Source organism: Sardina pilchardus, chromosome 22 (genome assembly GCF_963854185.1).
Source record: "Sardina pilchardus chromosome 22, fSarPil1.1, whole genome shotgun sequence".
Classification (NCBI taxonomy): Eukaryota; Metazoa; Chordata; class Actinopteri; order Clupeiformes; family Clupeidae; genus Sardina; species Sardina pilchardus.
The window spans coordinates 22,570,311-22,590,144 of record NC_085015.1 but is presented as its reverse complement, the minus strand read 5'-3'; the positions used below and the strand labels follow the sequence as shown (position 1 = coordinate 22,590,144).

Here is a 19,834-nt window from a genome sequence, read left to right as displayed (position 1 = left end):
CCTGCAGGAGATCCTGGACTCCCTGGCGGAGCTCTACTCCCTGCTGCAGGAGGAGGACATGTGGGCGGGGCTGTGGCAGAAGCGCTGCAAGTTCCCCGAGACGAGCACGGCCATCGCCTACGAGCAGCACGGCTTCTTCGAGCAGGTCAGCGCGCGGTCACACACACACACACACACACACACGCGCCCTCAAACACATACATGTATGCATAGATGCCTATTTGCATACATTATGCAAGCAGACGTGGGCAGGCACAGACATAAATCAATCTGTTGCTGGCAGCGCAGTGAGAGCGAGGTTGTTCTGGCGCAGCAGAAAGCTCCTCATTTGGGGGACGGGGGGGGAGAAAAAAAACTACGTCTCCCAGAAGTCACTACTCAGAGAGCGAGCCTGGCTCTGGCTTTTTGACAGCCGCCTCGGTGCCCCATGGGAAGAGTCTCCAAATAAAAACCTCCAGCAGAGCCAACTGAGCCCAGAGGTTTTACACTCCCTCACAGACAAACCCCCACAGGTACAAGAATACACACACACACACACTCTCACACACACACACACACACACACACACACCACAAATGCTCAAAAAGACACACTAACACATAAGGACAAAGACATAGGTTGTGGATTTTAATGCTTCATAAGCAATCTGGACACTCTACTGATTCAGAACCAGGTTGAAGATCATGATGAGCTCCTCGGCTCAACCACTCAGTTGCCTCTCTTCTTATGTGCATATGTGTGTATGTATTATGGGTTTATTTGATGAGTGTGTGTGTGTGTGTGTGTGTGTGTGTGTGCAGGCCCAGGAGAGTTATGAGAAGGCCATGGAGAAGGCGCGGAAGGAACACGAGAGGAGTAATATCTCCCCCGCCATCTTCCCTGAGTACCAGCTGTGGGAGGACCACTGGATCCGGTGAGCAGTACACACACACACACATACACACACTCCCTTACTCTCACTCACACACACACACTCTCTCTTACTTACAAACACACACAACACACAAACACACACACTCTCTCTCTCTCTCTCTCTCTCTCTCTCTCTCTCTCTCTCTCTCACACACACACACACGCACACGCACATACACACACTCTCTCTCTTACTTACAAACACACACAACACACAAACACACACACTCTCTCTCTCGCGCGCACACACACACACACACACACAAACATAAACGTGTGTGCTGGCTCTCCCATTGTCTGTTCTGCTGATTAAACGGCCCCATGCCGGGGGCTAATGTTAATGTCATCCACATCCGCCATCAGTCCATGAATCCTCATCATTTCCATCAGGAGCAGGAAAGCTCATCAAAAAATGATATTTTTTTCAATTAATAAATCAAATTTTAATTAGTCACATGAATTAGCTCCATTATCATGGTAAGCAGTCCCAATCAGACCAGGTGCGGCCGTCTTATGGTCGGTTGGTTTCCTCGGGCGGAGAGCTTATTTAGCGCAGATGTTGTCGTCGTCGTCGTGGAAGAAGAATGGCGGCAGGACTAGCGGTTCACCAACCTTTCGAGAACGTGACGCCGTCTCGATGTGGCCGGGGCGAAAGTAGCTCCCAAATGTGCAATCTGTCCCGGCCCGCTGGCATTTCATTACCGCGGGCAACAAATGTGTTAGCGTTCGCTCGGAGTGAATCTCATCTAGTGCTCACTGGGGTTTTGTTTTATGAAGTGACGGCGGACGCAACCACATTGCATTTCCATGTTTTTTTCCTTTGCCTTTTTTTCTTTTCTTTCGCGCCGCCTTTTTTCGTTGACCTTATTTCCTGCGCGGAGTCCGAGCCGAACTCAGCAGATTCCTCCCGAAAACGGGGCGCGGGATGGGAGTCCAGGAGCCCTGCATAGTTGAAAGGGCATTGAAAGCTCAGCTTTTCATCTGTGACATTTACAATCCCTGTGTGTGTGTCTGTGTGTGTTGGAGCCTATTCAGAAGCTGCTGGCTGCAATTTGTGTGCCCGCTCACCTGCGCCTCTAACCTGCTTGCCTTGCGTCTTCTCCCCCCATTACCTCCAGGTGCTCCAAGGAGCTGAACCAGTGGGAGCCGCTGACCGAGTACGGCCAGTCCAAGGGCCACACCAACCCCTACCTGGTGCTGGAGTGCGCCTGGAGGGTCTCCAACTGGACCGCCATGAAGGAGGCCCTGGCCCAGGTAAGGCCCCCCCCCCCCCACACACACCCCCACACACACACACACAGACACACACATACACACACACACCGTGTCCAGTGGCTCCTTCAGCACTGACCAAGAGTGGACAGAGGGGACGTGTTGGAATGCGAGAGACAGATGGAAAGGGAGTGACTAAATGTGTTTTTGTTTGTCTGCGTGTTTTGTTTGTTTGTTTGCCAATCGAGTAGCTCAGTGTTCAGATCACCACGTGCGCACGGTTGCCAGTTTGCACAGCATGCCGCTCTGGCACAGATACGCCAGTCATGCCTCCAGCACGGCCCACTGAGACACCTGGCACACCACAGCGGGCATCAAACAGAACATGCCAACATGCCATCCGTCCAGACTCCAGTTAGTTGCTTATGAGCGTATCCCCCATCATGCAACTTGATTATGGCAAAGGCCAGCGTTCTGGCCCACCTGTGCTTCACCTTACCCCACACCTGGTCTCTATTGGAATGCTATTACTCCACCTGTACCTGTGTGACAAGGAGCCGCATGTCCATTAGTGCGGCGGTGTCCCAGGGGTCACCTGGAAAGGTCAGCTGTATGTCATTGTCCGCTCCCTTAAGACTAATGGAGGAGCTGGTGTTGGAGTGTGTTGTCCCTGTGTGTGGACACTCTGACTCAGCAGCTGCTGCCTGACATCGCATGTGCTGTTAGTTAGACTTGGACACCACCTGCTATAAGCATGATTACACACGCATATACTGTACACACACTTTTACATAGTCACACATACACAGTTACACATCAAATATGCACACTTACAAACTCACTCAGTGTCACACTCTCTCCTTCTGTTTCTCTTCTTTTAATTCTCTCTCTCTCTCACTCACACACACACACACACACACACACACACACACACACACACGCACACACACACACCCCTCTTTGCTGTGTAGAAAGTTGAGCTGAGGGGGGGGGGTATTAAAAAAAAAAAAAAAAAACAAAGTCGGCTCGTCGGCAGATTGCGTTGTTGACTCCCAGAAAGCCCTTTCCCAGCTGGAGGCTTATTTATGGAGCATACTTTTTTATTTTTTAATAATAATAATAAAAACAACAACAGCGCCAGAGCAGAAGAGCTATGTGATAGCGGCGGCCTGACACATTATAAATACGAGCGGCCGGCCGGCCCGCTCCCTCCTCAAGGAGACTTGGAACGCGTCCACCTGGGCCTGCTGTCCTAAGGTGACACCTAATTAAATTGTCCAACTCGCTGCCACTCTAGCATGCCCGCCCTCCCTCCCACTCTCTCTCTTGTGTCTCTCTCTCTCTCGCTCTCTCACCCTCCCTTTCTCTCTGTCTCTCTCTCTCCTTCCCTCCCTCCCACTCTCTCTCTCTTTCTTTCTCTCTCTCTCTCTCTTGCTCTCTCGCCCTCCCTTTCTCCTCTCTCTCTCTCTCCTTCCCTCCCTCCCCTCCTCTTTTTCTCACTCTCTTGCTCTCTCGCCCTCCCTTTCTCCCTCCCCCTCTCCCTCTCTCTCCCTCACCCCCCTCTTCCTGTTGCGATTCTCTCCGTTCTTGTTCTCTCTGCATCTAATATTTACGGATATGGTCTTGAATAATTGGCCAAACATCTGCTCAGAAGTCATTTCTTCTCCCTCCCCATGTTTTTCTCTGTCCCTTTTTTTTCTCCCTTTTCCTCCATCTCCTCATTCTCTCAATGGCTTGACTCTTTTTCTTTTCTTTTTCTTTTTTTTTTTGTCTGTTTCTTTCTGGCGCAGGAAGCTTTAAATGCCTCCCCACCTTTCAATTAAAGGCAGGGTGATAAGGGCAGCACTGTCTCTGGGATATTCATCAAATGCTGGGGACCGGAGGGCTGGGTGGGGGGTGGGGTGGGGGTGGAGGCAGACTATGTGGGTGGAGAAGGTTGGGTGGGGGGTGATAAGCACATGTTGACCGATGGCTGTAATTTCCTCCCCACCACCCTCCATCACTGTGTCATGCAGAGCGACTAGGACACCCATAAGCACCCAAAGCCTCTTTCTTTCTCTCTCTGTCTCTCTCTCTTTCTCGCTCTCTGTCTGTCTGTCTGTCTCTCTCTCTTTCTTTCTTTATCTCTCTCTTTTTCTGTCTCTGTCTGTCTCTTTTTCCTTCTCTCCCACTCCCTGTTTTTCTCTCCTTTCTCTCTTTCCCCCTCTTCATTTCCTCTCTCTCCCTCCCTCCCTCTCTCTCTCTCCTCCTCTGAAGCCTCTGGTTGTGTCCCGGCTGCATTCCTCCACGCAGGAGAATAACATTCCTCCGCGGCGCGTCTCAAATCATGTTTTACAGTGCGGCCGGCTCTTGGCCGGGCCCCGTGCCGCTTTCGGAAAGGCCCGCGCACACCCGTGCCAGCTGCGGTGGGACTGACCTGTCAGTGCTGCGAGTGGGAACGGGAACACATCACCGTCTGTCTGTCTGTCTGTCTGTCTATCTCTGTCTGTCTGTCTCTCTCTCCACTCACACTTAGAAGTGAGTGAGTTAGCAACTCAGTGACTCCTCCTGTGGTGTGGAACTCAAAGTGGATTCCAAATGCTGGGCTTTGGAATACCCTGTTCACATACACCCCCCTCCCCCCCCCCACACACACACACACACACACCTTTATTTAATCACAAGAAAAGGAGAGAGGGAGGGAGGGAGAGAGAGAGAGAGAGGCTCCCGTGCCTGCCCCAGTGTTGGGGAGGTGTGGGGAGTGCAAGCGATGCTGTTTTTGGGAAGAAGAATGCCAGCGCCAGCACTAGGAGTTTGATTCACTGCTTCACCGAGGTCTGGGTGGTTCAGTGTACAAGTCGTAGCTCACTTGGATTTAAAGCAGAGGGTTGAAAATAGACCCAGTCTGTAATATTGTCCACACACACACACACACACGCACACACACACACACACACACACATAGACACACACACACACACACACACAGAGCGATCTTTATTCATTCACATTGAGCCGTCACCCAAAATAAGCAGCTCTGTAGCCCCTATGTGTCCATTAAAGTTAATGACTGCCAATCCCCTCGGCCTCCATAATGAGCTATGTTGGAGACAGGTACTGCGTCTGTACACACAAAGATAGGCTTGACATGGCATTCTAATGATTAACTCTCTCTCTCTGTGTGTGTGTGTGTGTGTGTGTGTGTGTGTGTGTGTGTGTGTGTGTGGTCAGGTGGAGCTGAGCTGCCCTAAAGAGATGGCGTGGAAGGTGAACATGCACCGCGGCTACCTGGCCATCTGCCACCCGGAGGAGCAGCAGCTGAGCTTCATCGAGCGGCTGGTGGAGATGGCCTCCAGCCTGGCCATCCGCGAGTGGAGGCGGCTGCCGCACATCGTCTCCCACGTCCACACGCCCCTGCTGCAGGTACGCAGGACACACACACACACACACACACACACACACACGCATAGCAGTATGTGGGTACATACAGTACCCTCCAGAATTATTGGCACCCTTGGTAAAAGTTGACTAAAAATAGGTCTAAAAAATAATCTTTAGGTGATTTATTGTACTCCCACAATGAAAACAATGAGGAAAAATACACCCTGCAAGGGAAGCAAATTTATTCTGAGAAAAAGGAAAATCTCATAAAGAAATAAATGTTTTTAATAAAAACAGGTCACTCACAATTATTGGCACCCCTACTTGTAATACCTTCTTAAACCTCCCTTTGTCAACAAAACAGCATGTAATATTCTTCTCTGACACCCCATAAAGATTGAGAATACAAAGTAAGGGATTTAAGACCATTCATCTTTACAAAACCTCCCCAGATCGTCCAGATTGCTAGGTCCACACTTGTGCATTCTTCTTGTTGACTCATCCCACTGTTTTTCTATGGAGTTTAGATCAGGGGACTGCTATGGCAATGTCTGAAGCTTGATTTTGTGTTCAGTAAACCATATTTGTTTTGATCTGTGCATTTGTTTTGGTTCATTGACCTGATGAATGATCCAATCATGACCAACTTTTAGGGCCTTGGCAGAGATTGTTTGATTTCCTTCGAAAATTTTCAGGTTTTTCTTGGTGTTCATGATGCCATGCACCTTAATTAGGTTCCCAAGGCCTTTGGGAATTAAAACAGCCCCACAATAGCACAGCCCCTCCACCATAATTCTGATTAGGCATGGGGTTCTTTTTAGTATAGTCATTCTTCTATGTACGCCAAAGACACCTTAAGTGTTTTTAGCAAAAGAGCATAATTTTATTTTCATCTGACAATGGACCACACTCCCAGACATGTCATGGTACCATTCAGTAACTCCTGCCATTTACATTGTTCATTAAATGACTCTACTGGCTTTAACCTGACATGCTGTCTAAATAATCTATTAGCAGTGAGGTCACTTTTGAAGATTTTTTGGGGGAACTTGGTGACCCCAAGATGATAGCTTTGTCTGTAACTCTCAACCGTGGTTCTTAAGGATTTTTTTGCCTATCATACCATCCTCCATACTGTGCGTGGGAGCAAACTAGCCATGGGTCTTTGTCCAAGCATGTTTGCCACATTTCCAGATGATTAGAACCTTTTAGTCATCATTTTAACTGGAAATATAGGCATTTTCAACTAAATACCTAGTTTCCATAGACATTCTCTTACTTACAAATGTCAACACAATTTCTTTTTATTTCAATTTAGTGTATTCTCTTGTCTCTCCAATGTTGAAAAATGACTAGAGGATTTAGCCTCTGAGGGACTTCATTTTCATACCATAGTGAAAAAGAACGTCATGAACTACTTCTGAAAGTTCACAGACACTCTGATTTACTTTAAAACGTTGCATTTACATAGGAAAATGCTCCTGTTAAATGTTGTACATAATATGTTTCAGGGGTGCCAATAATTGTGAGCAAGTAGGGATGTTAACCGGTGACTGTTTGACCGATGGTTGACCGTATCCACGTTAGCCGATCAAAGTTGTCGCTAGTCGGTTAAAAAAAAAAAAAAACGATCTCTAAATTAGGCTATTATTATAGACAGTGGACTAAACGCTACTACAGCTAGCCATCTCATTCCAAGGTCTTTTTTGCGTGAAGTTAACAAATTATCCCTCACACTCAATTTGTAATAACTCGCCTGCTTGTAGGCTACTTAATAAACCAATAAAAACATTCGCGCGCATGCCTTGGCCGGTGCGTCTTTTGCAATCTGGAGGTGCCCGTTTTATCCATTGGTTTTTATCGTGTTGCAGCAACTTTCCGCATAAGATGGGCTTAGATTTGGAAACACATTACATCTACATTTCAGGAAGGGTCAGCAATGGTAACAGATAAGGCAATGATGATCATCTTTCTTTATTATTGTTAGTAGGCCTATACTTCCTCAAACTATAGCGGCGTCTCCTCGGAGCTGTCATTTTCTTAAGTGAGCCGCGGCAAATTCAGTTTCAAATGAGCTTCTAACGCTAGACAAACGCCTTTATTTGCAACGCGATCACCTTGTACCCAAACCATTTCGAAACGAAGGAGCCATTTGTCCTCCACTTATTTACAAGCTCCTTGGTTTGCGGGACTCATGTTTCGCGCTCTAGGGGATTTTAAAAACAGTGACGTGAGTGAAAGTGCGGCGCCGCCGCCGGGGCTGTGTGTGTGAGCGGGGGACAGAGAGATGCGACAGAGTTGCAAAACTGCGTGGCTGTTATTTCAAATAGCGTAGAATATTTTAAACGAATCGGTTAACCGGTTTCAACCGGCTAATGAGGCTCGGTGGTCGGTCAAGAAAATTAGTAGTTTTCGCCATCCCTATGAGCAAGCTGTTTTTGTTAAAAATATTTATTTCTTTGAGATTTTCCTTTTTCTCAGAATAAATTTGCTTGCCTTGCAGGGTATATTTTTCCTCATTGTTTTCATTGTGGGAGTACAATAAATCACTTAAAGATTATTTTTTATACCTATTTTTAGTCAACTTTTACCAAGGGTGCCAATAATTCTGGAGGGTACTGTATGTGTGCGTGCATGTTCATGAGCGCACAGACACACAGGCGTACCGAATCAGTTTTATCGACACATTTGTTGAAAAGTGCAAGTCAAGTGGGAACACACCAAATATCAGTCTGCAGGTAACATGAAATAGGTAGGTAAGTAGGACACACACAGACACAGACACACGGCAGTACTTGGGTACGTACGTGCACCTGCGCGCGCACACACACACACACACGGCACAGACATACTGAGACAGTTTTAGCGACACATTTAGGGAAAAGTGCAAGTCAAGTGGGAACATGCCAAATATCAATCTGCAGGTAACATGAAATGTATACACACACACACACACACACACACACCTACCTTTTTCCTTGACAGCAAAGTGCCCTTACACTTGAACAGACCCACTCCTGCACTTTTTAGACACCCATTTGTTTTGATTTCCCCCTCAAGCAGCTTGCATAGCTACATTTCAAATCTCCCGTCACCCCCCCCCACACACACCCCCAACCCCACCTGCCAAACGCCCCCTTGAAGTCTACATAGCCCCTTTCAAAAGAGCTGTCCATTTGGTGTGAAGGGTTGTATAACTGTTCCAAGATTGTCTCTGAAATAATTGCTTGTCTTCGCTGCGATTTCTCTCGCACCGCTCCTTTACTTAAGGCATCTTTTCTCCCTGGTGGGTTCTCTCTCTTTCTCTCTCTTTCTTTCTTTTTGTCTGTCTCTCTCTCACTCTCTCTCTCTCTCTCTCTCTCTCTCTCTCTCTCTCTCTCTCTCTCTCTCTGCCCCTCCGTGTTCTGTTAAAGTGCCAGAGATAATGTTGACTTGCGCTTTTGTCATCCTGAATGGAGGTCTGGCATTAAAATTCAGCCTGAGCGACGGCCACATAAACAGTCCCCGGCACAATAGCCCACTTCTGCTGTGTGTGTGTGTGTGTGTGTGTGCTGCAATACTGGAGAGCACTTTTGTTAGAATGTGCCATCGGGGTTGAGATGTTATTCAGAGGCAAGATTGAGGCATGTTTTGCATTAAGGTGCTGGAAGAGTGTTGGAAGAGAGAGAGTGTGTGTGTGTGTGTGTGGCGGCAATGTGTGTGTCTTTTTGTGTTGTTGTTTGTCTGTGTCTGCGCATTTAATCTCGGTAGACGGCGCACACATCTCTGGCTGCGGTCCGCCTCTACTCGCCTGGAGTGGGAGAATCAGGCTCCCAGCCCTGGGCAGCTCTTTGGGGCGACCCCGTAGGCAGAACCTTTCTCCGGTGCAGCCCGCCGATAAATAAAAAGCCCAGACTCCCCGACTAATCGCACCAGCAGAACATCAAAAGAACCCGGCTCCGCGCACCCATCCGCATGTTCTACCGTGAGGCGCTTAGGAAAGGGATGCGGCGGGCCAGGCAGACTAGTCGATGATTGAGCACGATTGGGTTTCATTTCACTGATCCTCCCTGGGTGGATCAGACCCCCTGAAGGCTTTTTATTTTTCCGAAGGTCTTCAAAGCCCGGGCTCCCTTTTTTTTTTTTTTTTTGCATTTCTTAAGAAGCGGTGTACAGAATCGTTAGAAGCCAATAGCACTTGTTCAGCAGTTTTGTTTTTTTTCCGGTGGTGTTCAAACGGTCGCGCTTAGGGGGAAACGTTGTCCAGTAATGACACGAAGCCAACGGGCGTCTGTGTCCACTCCAGGGCGGTTATGCCAGAGTTGGCGTCGATCGCCGGCCGCGTTATCTCCCGTCCAAATTGCGGTGTGAAATATTCACTGGAGCGTTGGCCCGCCTGCGCGCGCGCGGCATAAGTGCAGCGTGGCACTGTTTACTGATAACTACAGGGCTCTCTGCCAAGCAGCCCAACATGTTCAGTCGCTAAACGAGGAGAGAGAGGGAGAGGGAGAGAGAGAGCGAGAGAGGGAGGGAGAAAATGAAAGGGTGTGAAAAGAGAGAAGCCTCCTGGAGAAGCGATTAAAAGAGACAGGACCGTCGTGTGTGTGTGTGTGTGTTGGAGGCTGAGAGATGTGTATGGAGAGAGTGGTAGTAAGTTTAAAGTGGCAGTAATTACTTGGTCCCATCAGATAGCGATTGATTAAATACCTGCAAGAAAATTAAATTTACATGATGAATGGGCCCTCCGAATGAAGGTTATAATGTGGCATCAGCTGATATTAACAGATAATTGTGAAAAATATTGTATTGCCTAATTTATTTTGTTTCGGAGGGTTTGATTTGGGCGGGTCCGCAGAGTGATTTGCCACATTTATCTCTTTAAAGCAGGCTGTGCACCAGATTCTGGGAATACACCACTCTCTCTCTCTCTGTGTTTGAGAGAGGGAGAAAGAGAGAGAGAGAAAGGGATGAATTGTAGCCTGTATTCAGTTAAAAGTCCTGGGGACTTATTTCTTATTTAGAGTATACCAGTCTGGGTTGTTGTAAATCATGTTGTAGATTACATGCCACGGTCCACTGTTGGGTTTTTTTCCCCCCATCATCTTTCTCTCTCTTAATTGTGTTTTGTGTTTGGCCCGCTCAGATTCTCCCCAGATAATCTCCACCGGGCGGACTTGTCCAAATCCTGGCCCCGGCCTATCGACGGCCACATCAAAATCTATTGATTAACAGAAGAGTGTAATTAAGGAATCAGGCATTTTCTAAACTGGATTGATTATAGCAGTTGAGGCAGGGCCAGAGAAACCCCTCGCGTAGGTCTATGTTTCATGTAAGATTAGATGTGGTAGAAATCCCCCACCCTCGTCTCTCTCTCACACTCCCCCTCTCTTTCTTTTTCTTTCTTTCTCCATCTTTCTTTCTTTCTCTCTCCCTCTCTCTCACCCTCAGACTTTTCACTCTATTCTCGTCTCTTTCTGTAAATTGTTTTTTAAGTTACATTGATCCCTCCATTTCACTCAGGCACGGCACACCTCATTTTTCCACACTTCTCCCCCCCTTTCCTCTCCCCCTCCCCCACTATAAAGATCATAAGCCATTAATGCAGTGACGGTAATGGCTTTGAGATTTTGTGTGTCAGATATGTGTGTGTGTGGGGTGGAGGATTTGGTGTGGTGGGGGGAGTTAGAGAACAGAAGATGAGATGGAGAGAAAGAATATCCAGGTCTTTCTTTTTCTTGACTGTACTCTCTCTCCCTCCCTCGCTCTCTCTCTCTCTCTCTCTGCCTGGCTTAGTCTCTGCTTAACAATTATTTGTAAAAATGTCATGTCACTTCTTTCCGTTTCTATTGTGAACCCTAGGCTTCATTGTTAATGAAAAGTTGATCTCGCTCACTCTCTCTTTCTCTCTTTTCCCTGTGTCTTGTGTCCCTCTCTCCGTCTTCCCTTGGGCGTCGGCAGGCAGCGCAGCAGATCATCGAGCTCCAGGAGGCTGCGCAGATCAACCTGGGCCTGCAGCCGGCCAACCTGGGCCGCAACACCAGCCTGCACGACATGAAGACCGTGGTCAAGACCTGGAGGAACCGGCTGCCCATCGTGTCCGACGACCTCTCCCACTGGAGCAGCATCTTCATGTGGCGCCAGCACCACTACCAAGGTAGGGCCGGGGCGATAGCAAGATAGATAGATAGATAGATACAGCAGATAGATACTTTATTGATCCCCAAAAGGGAAATTCAAGGCCACTGGGCCTGGGAGCTCAGAGGAGCAGCGTCTCTGTTCACACGGTCAGTGAGGGTCTTGGGTCAGAACACATTGAGATGCTGTGGACTTTACAGAAGGTATAGCGGAAAAGTAGGGACCGCACTCAGGGGCTGAGATCTATACAAAACTGTATTCAAAATGCTGAGAAAGCATCACAGGCCATGATAAACAAAAGTAGACAAACATTTTGGGCCTAGCCCATCATCAGTGTCTTTACAGAACTTTACAGAAGATCCAAGGTAGACTTTTCTGCTGTTTGCTGAATATGATTTGATATTACCTCCAGCACTGCTTTTCTTTTGTGAGCATAGACAGCCATTGAAAGTAAAGCCCTATCATGTAGTGTAAATTACAGGTGGTGTTCTGGTATATAGTTGGGGTTGGGGTGATCCAACCAGGTAATAATTCAATCCTACACCAGAATCTGGACTTAAATGGCCTTACACAGTTGCTCCAACACTACAATGGAAGTAAAGCCGTATATTGTGGCCAGGTTGAATTAGAAGTTAAATATCCCTGGTCTTGATCCATGGCTGCTTCTTTTGTCTCCCCTTTGTTCTGGAGAGGCAATTACACGTAGGTGTAATGACCAGGTCAGCTCTGGCACGGGCAGCTGTGCTAACTGGAATAATGGAACGGCGCGGGGTCACTCGCACTCCTTTCGGCGAGGCGCGACCTCGGCAGGCTCTTCTTCCAGCTGCCCGGGCAGCGCCGGACTATTAATGGCCATTATCTCCTCTCTCGCGCGGCAGAGACCTGCCCGCACACCCTCCCAACGCCTCGTCACTTTGCAGCCGGTGCTGCAGAGGTCACGAAAAAAAAAAAAGACCCTCCAGGCTCCGACATGCGCTCGTGTATAACGAGCGCGTTGTTTGATTGCTAATACGAGTCTTAACGACTGGTGATGCGAGCGCGAAACCACCGCTAAGTGTGTAACAGCTTTTTTTCCCCTCCTTATTTACTTTTTTTTTTTCGTTCCACCAACACGGAGAGGCTTGAGAGCCACGGCTTCTGTTCAGCCACCCACTCTTTGTCGGAGAGACCTGCTCGCGAACCCTGGGTAAATCGCCGATTTTTCGTAAAGCGGAGCGAGGCTCGGCGAGGTCGAGGTTAGGGATTCGGCTCCCAAGCACGGCCGGCGCAAAGCGTCGGAGTCACGGTCGGAGTGCAGTTAACTCTCCTGAGTTATGCGCGTGCGAACGCTCAGAGGAACTCCTACAGTAGGTGCATGTGCCAGCCCTTCTGAAAGGCCAACAAGAAGGCAAACAGCAAAACTGTAGACGCTCTAGGTGGGCTGTTGAGTCACCGTTGCACCAATTCCGTGTTATCAAAGGATAGTACTCGGCGGATTAATCAAAATCCGAATGGCTACATTAAATAGACTCATTTTGCTTTTAACATTTTTATGTAGGGTTTACCATTTTATATTTCCCAAGGCTCATTGGGTTCCAGCAGTATTTGAACACTGATAACTGTGTGTGTGTGTGTGTGTGTGTGTGTGTGTGTGTGTGTGTGTGTGTGTGTGTGTGTGTGTGTGTGTGTGTGTGTGTGTGTGTGTGTGTGTGTGTGTGTGTGTGTGTGTGTGTGTGTGTGTGTGAGAGTTCCTTGAAACATATGAATAAATGGAATATTTCTTCTTTAAATAACTCCGTTCCCGTTTAACCCTTTAACCCGCGCAGCCATCGTGTCGGCGTACGAGACCAACACGCAGCACGACCCCAACACCAACAACGCCATGCTGGGCGTGCACGCCTCCGCCTCCGCCATCATCCAGTACGGCAAGATCGGCCGCAAGCAGGGCCTGGTCAACGTGGCGCTGGACATCCTGACGCGCATCCACACCATCCCCACCGTGCCCATCGTCGACTGCTTCCAGAAGATCCGCCAGCAGGTCAAGTGCTACCTGCAGCTGGCCGGCGTCATGGGCAAGAACGAGTGCATGCAGGTACGCCGCCCCGCCCCTGATGACGTTCTGGCCATTTGATTGGACCGTGTTATTTGTTTGCCCCTAGAAACGTCTTACTCTGTATAACGTATACAAGGAGTACTTAAGTAAAGAATGCAGTGAAATTGTCAGTTCTTTCGCCTGTTGTGCATATATTGTGTGTATATTAATGAATGTTAATGTATATATTAATGTATAAATGAAATATCCTGGGTGCCTATATATTTAGATATCTTTAGATACAAATTGCATTGTGTTCGAAGCAGGCTGTTCATTCGGAACATCTTTTAGTTTAGTTTATTATTGTTGTCTGAACTCCCCGCAAAATGTCTTGTTTATGTCTCGGTATTACATTTCCGTTGCATCACATCCCAAGATAGGATTCTTAAGACCGCAAACAAGCCAGTTAGATCTTCAGCGGCCATTACAGCTCTTTAATGTGGTTATTGCCCCCGGTCGGCTCCCGCTTATTTGATTTGATTTCCGTAGTTTTTTATTTTGGTCGTGCCCTCCGCTGATCCCCCTCCGCTGATCTGAGTCAGCCCGCTCTCATTACGGCCCCCTTATGTCAGCGCGCTGACCGGCTCCTGATTGGCCGAGAGAGGGCCGCTACGGTGCTGATTGATGAGGGACGGCCCGGCAGAGCGCTGCTCGTTAGCGTGCCGTTGGCTTTAGATGGAGTTGCTCCGTCTCTTCCTCTCTCTCCCTCTTTCTTGGGCCTTTCACTCCTTTTCTCTGATTCGTTTACTTATTTACATACTTTTCCACTGCCATCATCACACACACTTTCTCTCTCTCTCCCTCTATCTCTCTCTCTCTCTCTCTCTCTCTCTCTCTCTCTCTGCTCCTTCTGTCAGGTGTTACCGTTTCCCTCGTCAGACTCTTTCTTTTGTATCTTCTGTCATGCATCCCCGCTGTTTCTGTTTTCACTCCTTTCCATCACCTCTCCCTCTCTCTACCTCTCCCTCTCTTTCTCCACCTCTTCTCCCTAGCCATTTTTGCCTGCTCCAATCTGTCTTTGCTCGTCATAACTCATCCCTCACCTCTCACATGGACTGATTAGCCCCTCTACCCTCACCTCCCCCTCTCCTCTCCCCTCCTCTCTTCCCCTTACCTCCCTCTCTCCTCTCCTCCTCTCTTCCCCTCTCCTCTCCTCACCTCCTCCTCTCCTCCTCTCCTCCCCTCGCGCCCCCCTCTCTCTGCGGGTGATGGAGCCGCAGGGGTCTCCCTGTCCTGTCAGACCTCCAGGCTTAATTTGGAAGGCAATAAAGAGCCCTCCCTTCACACCCCCCACAGTCCCCCAGCAGGGACTAGAAAAGTGTTTGTTGGCTGGGGAGTGTGTGTGCGCGTGTGTGTGTGTGTGTGTGTCGGTACACTAGCAATGCCATTGTAATGGAAACGGATGATGTGCACCGGTAGATGGTAGATCATCCAAGTCTGAACTTGTGTTTGGCGGGAGCAGCCCCTCAGGCACTCGTGGGTTGAATTAGTGTCTCGGATGGAGATGATTGATCTTGTTTCCTCAACCTACACACTCCCTCTCTTGCTCTCTGTAGCATTCTTTCTCTCTCTCTCTCTCTCTCTCTCGCTCTCTCTCTCTCTCTCCCTCTCCCTCTCTGTCTCTCTCTCCCCCTCTTGTTGACTTGCTCACTTGGAAGTTGTGTTTGCCACCAACACAGTCGTCGGTGTTCTCGCGGTTCGGCAGATGAATTGCGGCTTAGCAGATGAATTGTGCTCTCTGTGTCTGATCTTGCTACTGTGTGCCGCTCCTTCACCCCCTATTGTCTGTCTGTCTGTCTCTGTCTGTGTGGTTGGCAGGGCCTGGAGGTGATCGAGTCCACCAACCTGAAGTACTTCACCAAGGAGATGACTGCCGAGTTCTACGCACTCAAGGGCATGTTCCTCGCTCAGATCAATAAGTACGTCCTCCTGATTGCTGGCCACAAGGTCCTTCTGTCTGCCTCTTTCCAGTGCCTCTCCTCTTCTCTCCTCTTCTCTCCTCTTCTGTTTTCTTCCTCCATCTTGCCCTCAATCCCTGTGCGTTCTATCACTCCTCTCTCTCTCCCTCTCTCTCTCTTTCTTTCTCTATCCTTCTTTTGATCTCACTTCCCCCTCATTAATTTCTCACTCACACTCTTCCACCCTCTTGCACAAGATTGTGTTATTTCCTGGATATTTCCCTGTATCTCACTCTCTCTCTTTCCTCTCAATCTCCTCTTCTCTCTTTCTTTCTATATCTCTTTCTTTCCTTCCCTCCCACTCTCCTCCTCTTCCCCTCTCTCTCCTTCCATCCTCCCATCCACATAGAAGATATCCCTCTCTTCTACCCCCTCTCCTTCTCTTGCACCCTCTCTTCCTCCATCTTCCCATCTTTATGTATATCTCCCCCCTCCCTCCCTCCCTCCCATGCAGCCCCACTGGTCCCAGGGAAGAGCCTCCTCCTCGGCTCTTACGGTGTCTTTGCGTCAGGCGCCGGCTCGGTCCCCCCCTCCATAGAGCAGCTGTCCTTCTTGGCATCACTTTAGCTTTTTAAGGCCGAGCCTCCCCATGGCTCAAGTGCTCTATTTATACTTCTCCCCCCCTCCCTCAGCCACTGTCTTGTCTCCCGTCTCCATCTGTCTGTCTCGTCTCCCCTCCTGTCTCACCTGCCCTGCTTGTCTGTCTTGTGCTCTCCCTCACTCGCTCTCATTTTCTGCCTCTGTCTCTCTCTCGCTCTTTCACTTTTGCTCTTGCTCTCTTGCTTGCTCTGTCTCTCAGTTGAACACTGACTCAATCTAATTGAAGTGTATTTATTTTCAGAAAATGCCTCCATTTTGTGAGGGAATGAACGCTGAGTGGGAAAGGTCAAATGAAATGTTTTATATTGAAAGCTTCAAATCTAAAAAAACGCACACACACACACACACAAACACACATGCGCGCGCGCACGTATCGTGGAATGAGATGAGAAATTCCACCTTTTCCCCATTCTTGTCTCTGAATAAGAGTATCCCTTTTGAAGCTGTGGGGTGGCCTTGAGAGCATTTTTTTGACAAGATGTTTTTTTTCAAGATGCAGAAGACACACACACACACACACACACACACACACTCACACACACACACACACTCACACTCACACATCATGTGTTTTCTTCCAATCTTGCAGTTGGCACCTAAAACCGTGGTGTGTGTTTTTTTGTGAACACTTCTGACTCGCTGCCAAAGGCTATCTTCTCAACTCCGGTCTGTGCTTGCACTTTGTGCTGCGCTATCTGTGAATCTCCCAACTTAAGCAAACACACTGTGCGCTCAAAGGGAAGCTGCGGAAACAAGTTGTGACAAAATGAAGTCGGATCAAAGACGTGAAGTTTTAAGAGCGGCATGGATTCATCCGCTCTCCTCCTCGCGTGCACACACACACACCACACACACCACACACACCACACACACCACACACCACACACACACACACACACACACGCACACACGCACACACACGCAAAGACATGAAGTTTTAAGAGCGTCATGGATTCATCCGCTCTCCTCCTCACACACACACACACACACACACACACACACACGTACAGTACACGCAAAGACATGAAGTTTTAAGAGCGTCATGGATTCATCCGCTCTCCTCCTCACACACACACACACACACACACACACACACACGTACGGTACACGCAAAGACATGAAGTTTTAAGAGCGTCATGGATTCATCCGCTCTCCTCCTCACACACACACACACACACACACACACACACACACACACACACACACCCCTTCTCATCATGGGGCGGAGTGACGGTGACCCCCCGGGGCGAGGTCCAGACGGGGGCTGCTTATTAAACGTTTCGGCGGCGAATAATTAACTCAATAGCAATTTGCCCAATCTCCCGTCATCAGCAGCCAGCGCCGAGCCTCGTCTTTTTCCCCCGCCTCAGCACTGACTAATGTAATCATCCTACACACACACACGCACACACGCACACACACACACACACACACACACACACACACACACACACACACATCCAGCTGCTGAGGGAATATTAACTATTAAACAGGGTGGGGTTGTCAAGGGCTAGTCGTATTACTGCCTGGGGTGCTGGAGCGGCTAGCTTCATACTCAGACATGCTCCTTAGGCTCTCAGGTCTTCCCTTCGCTCCACCCGCACGTGAAGGGTGGTGTCGACGACACTGACCGTCCGGCGTCAGGAGGTGGGGAAGTCGCACGGCGGAAGGGGCAGTCCGCAGGTCAGCGCTTCGGGCCTCCGCCGCAGCCCTGTAATGAGGTAGATGAGAGGGATGCTGGTTAAGGCTTTTTGATGATGAGCTCGTCTCTGATGAAGACACAGGCTGACCTCAGCGAAGCGGTCACTCCGGTCCAAGGAGCTTTTTTAAGTCTCTGATTAGCCCCGGTGTGTGTGTGTGTGAGGGGGGAGACAGCGGGAGGTTGAATGGGACACAGCAGGAAAGCTGCAACACACACACACACACACACACACACGCACGCGCACACACACACACACACACACACACACACACACACACACACACACACACACACACACACACACACACACACACACACACACACACACACACACACACACACATACACATACACATACACATACACATACACATACACATACACACACACATACACACATACACATACTCCCTCCCTACGCTGTCCAACCTTCATAGGTTCTCTTGGCAAGAACAAAGCTCCTGCCCCAGCCAAAGGCTTCGGCTTCATTGTCCCATTATTCACCACTGACTTGGGAGATATCTCTCTCTCTCATGCGCCGTGAATACCTCCCACTGCCTACACCTCTCTCTCTCACACACACACACACACACACACACACACACACACACACACACACACACACACACACACACTACGGCCCTATCTCGGCCTCAAATTGATAGATATGAAAGGGTTGCTTTATCTGCTCCCAGCTCTCTATTGGACCATTCCAGAGGCTCTTATGCCAGTAAAAGTTGCCTTAATGTTCGCCACCGGGGCGCGAAGGAGCGTTCCGGCCTCGTCAGCATTCCATAACAGCCTCCGACGTCTGGGAGCTGGCAACATCCGGCGTCCTTTTGTGTATATTATTGGAACCCTGACAATAAACCTGATCGCTGATGAGGATGTTGATGAAGGCCGCGGACACGGACGGGAATTAGTTTTTGTCTTTGTTTTTTTGCGAGTAGCCCCTTTGGGCTCCATTGTAGATTAGATTTTATTTTCCCTCCTCCTCCAGCCCACTGATGAAATATTGAACATTTCGCGCGATATTAAAACCACAACATGCTCCGAAGAATCCCACAGACAAGCGCTCGGGGAATTTGACTTGGGCAAAGTTTCCGAGCAATGTAGAATGTAAAAAAAATCAATCTCTGCATCGACTGCTGTTCAATCACTTTCTCTGCGCGCTGACGGGACTCGGAGCAGATATTAATTTAGTGCGCCGCTTGTACATTGTGCCATATGACGCTCATCAAGAGAAACCGTATCTGACTTTCAAGGTAGATTACTCTCTGCACTCACTGTTGCTTTCCTTCAATAGCTCACTGTCAGTTCTCTCTCTCTCTTCTCTCCTCCTTCCCTGGCGGTCTCTATCCCTCGTTTTCCCCTCCCGCGGCAGGTCGGAGGAGGCGAACAAGGCGTTCTCGGCGGCGGTGCAGATGCACGACGTGCTGGTCAAGGCCTGGGCCATGTGGGGCGACTACCTGGAGAACATCTTCGTCAAGGAGCGCCAGCCGCAGCTGGGCGTCTCGGCCATCACCTGCTACCTGCACGCCTGCCGCCACCAGAACGAGAGCAAGTCCCGCAAGTACCTGGCCAAGGTGAGGCCTCCACGTCTGTCTGTCTGTCTGTCTGTCTGTCTGTCTGTCTGTCTGTCTGTCTGTCTCTTTCTGTCTGTCTGTCTGTCTGTCTGTCTGTCTGTCTGTCTGTCTGTCTGTCTGTCTGTCTGTCTGTCTGTCTGTCTGTCTGTCTGTGTACGTCCCTTCCATGTTCCTGGCGGTTCCTCCATAGGTCCCATGCTTATGGATAATGATGCTGATCATAATGACACAATAACAATAATGTTTTGGGTGAAATTTGACACTCAAATGCTGCAAAACCGACATAAAAAGGGAGAAGTGCTTGAATGGGTTTTCCTCC

The 19,834-nt window shown here is 49.0% G+C and overlaps 1 protein-coding gene across 1 annotated transcript in view; it reads left to right on the top strand.

Moving 5' to 3' along the window:
• Positions 1-19,834, top strand: part of trrap (transformation/transcription domain-associated protein) — a 125,718-nt gene that overhangs the window by 75,289 nt on the left and 30,595 nt on the right. The window contains exons 54-61 of the mRNA XM_062525848.1: positions 8-145; positions 801-913; positions 2,031-2,166; positions 5,335-5,526; positions 11,422-11,617; positions 13,404-13,669; positions 15,488-15,588; positions 19,314-19,515. Of these exons, the coding sequence (XP_062381832.1) occupies positions 8-145; positions 801-913; positions 2,031-2,166; positions 5,335-5,526; positions 11,422-11,617; positions 13,404-13,669; positions 15,488-15,588; positions 19,314-19,515 (1,344 nt within the window). The remainder of the gene's footprint in view (positions 1-7; positions 146-800; positions 914-2,030; positions 2,167-5,334; positions 5,527-11,421; positions 11,618-13,403; positions 13,670-15,487; positions 15,589-19,313; positions 19,516-19,834) is intronic.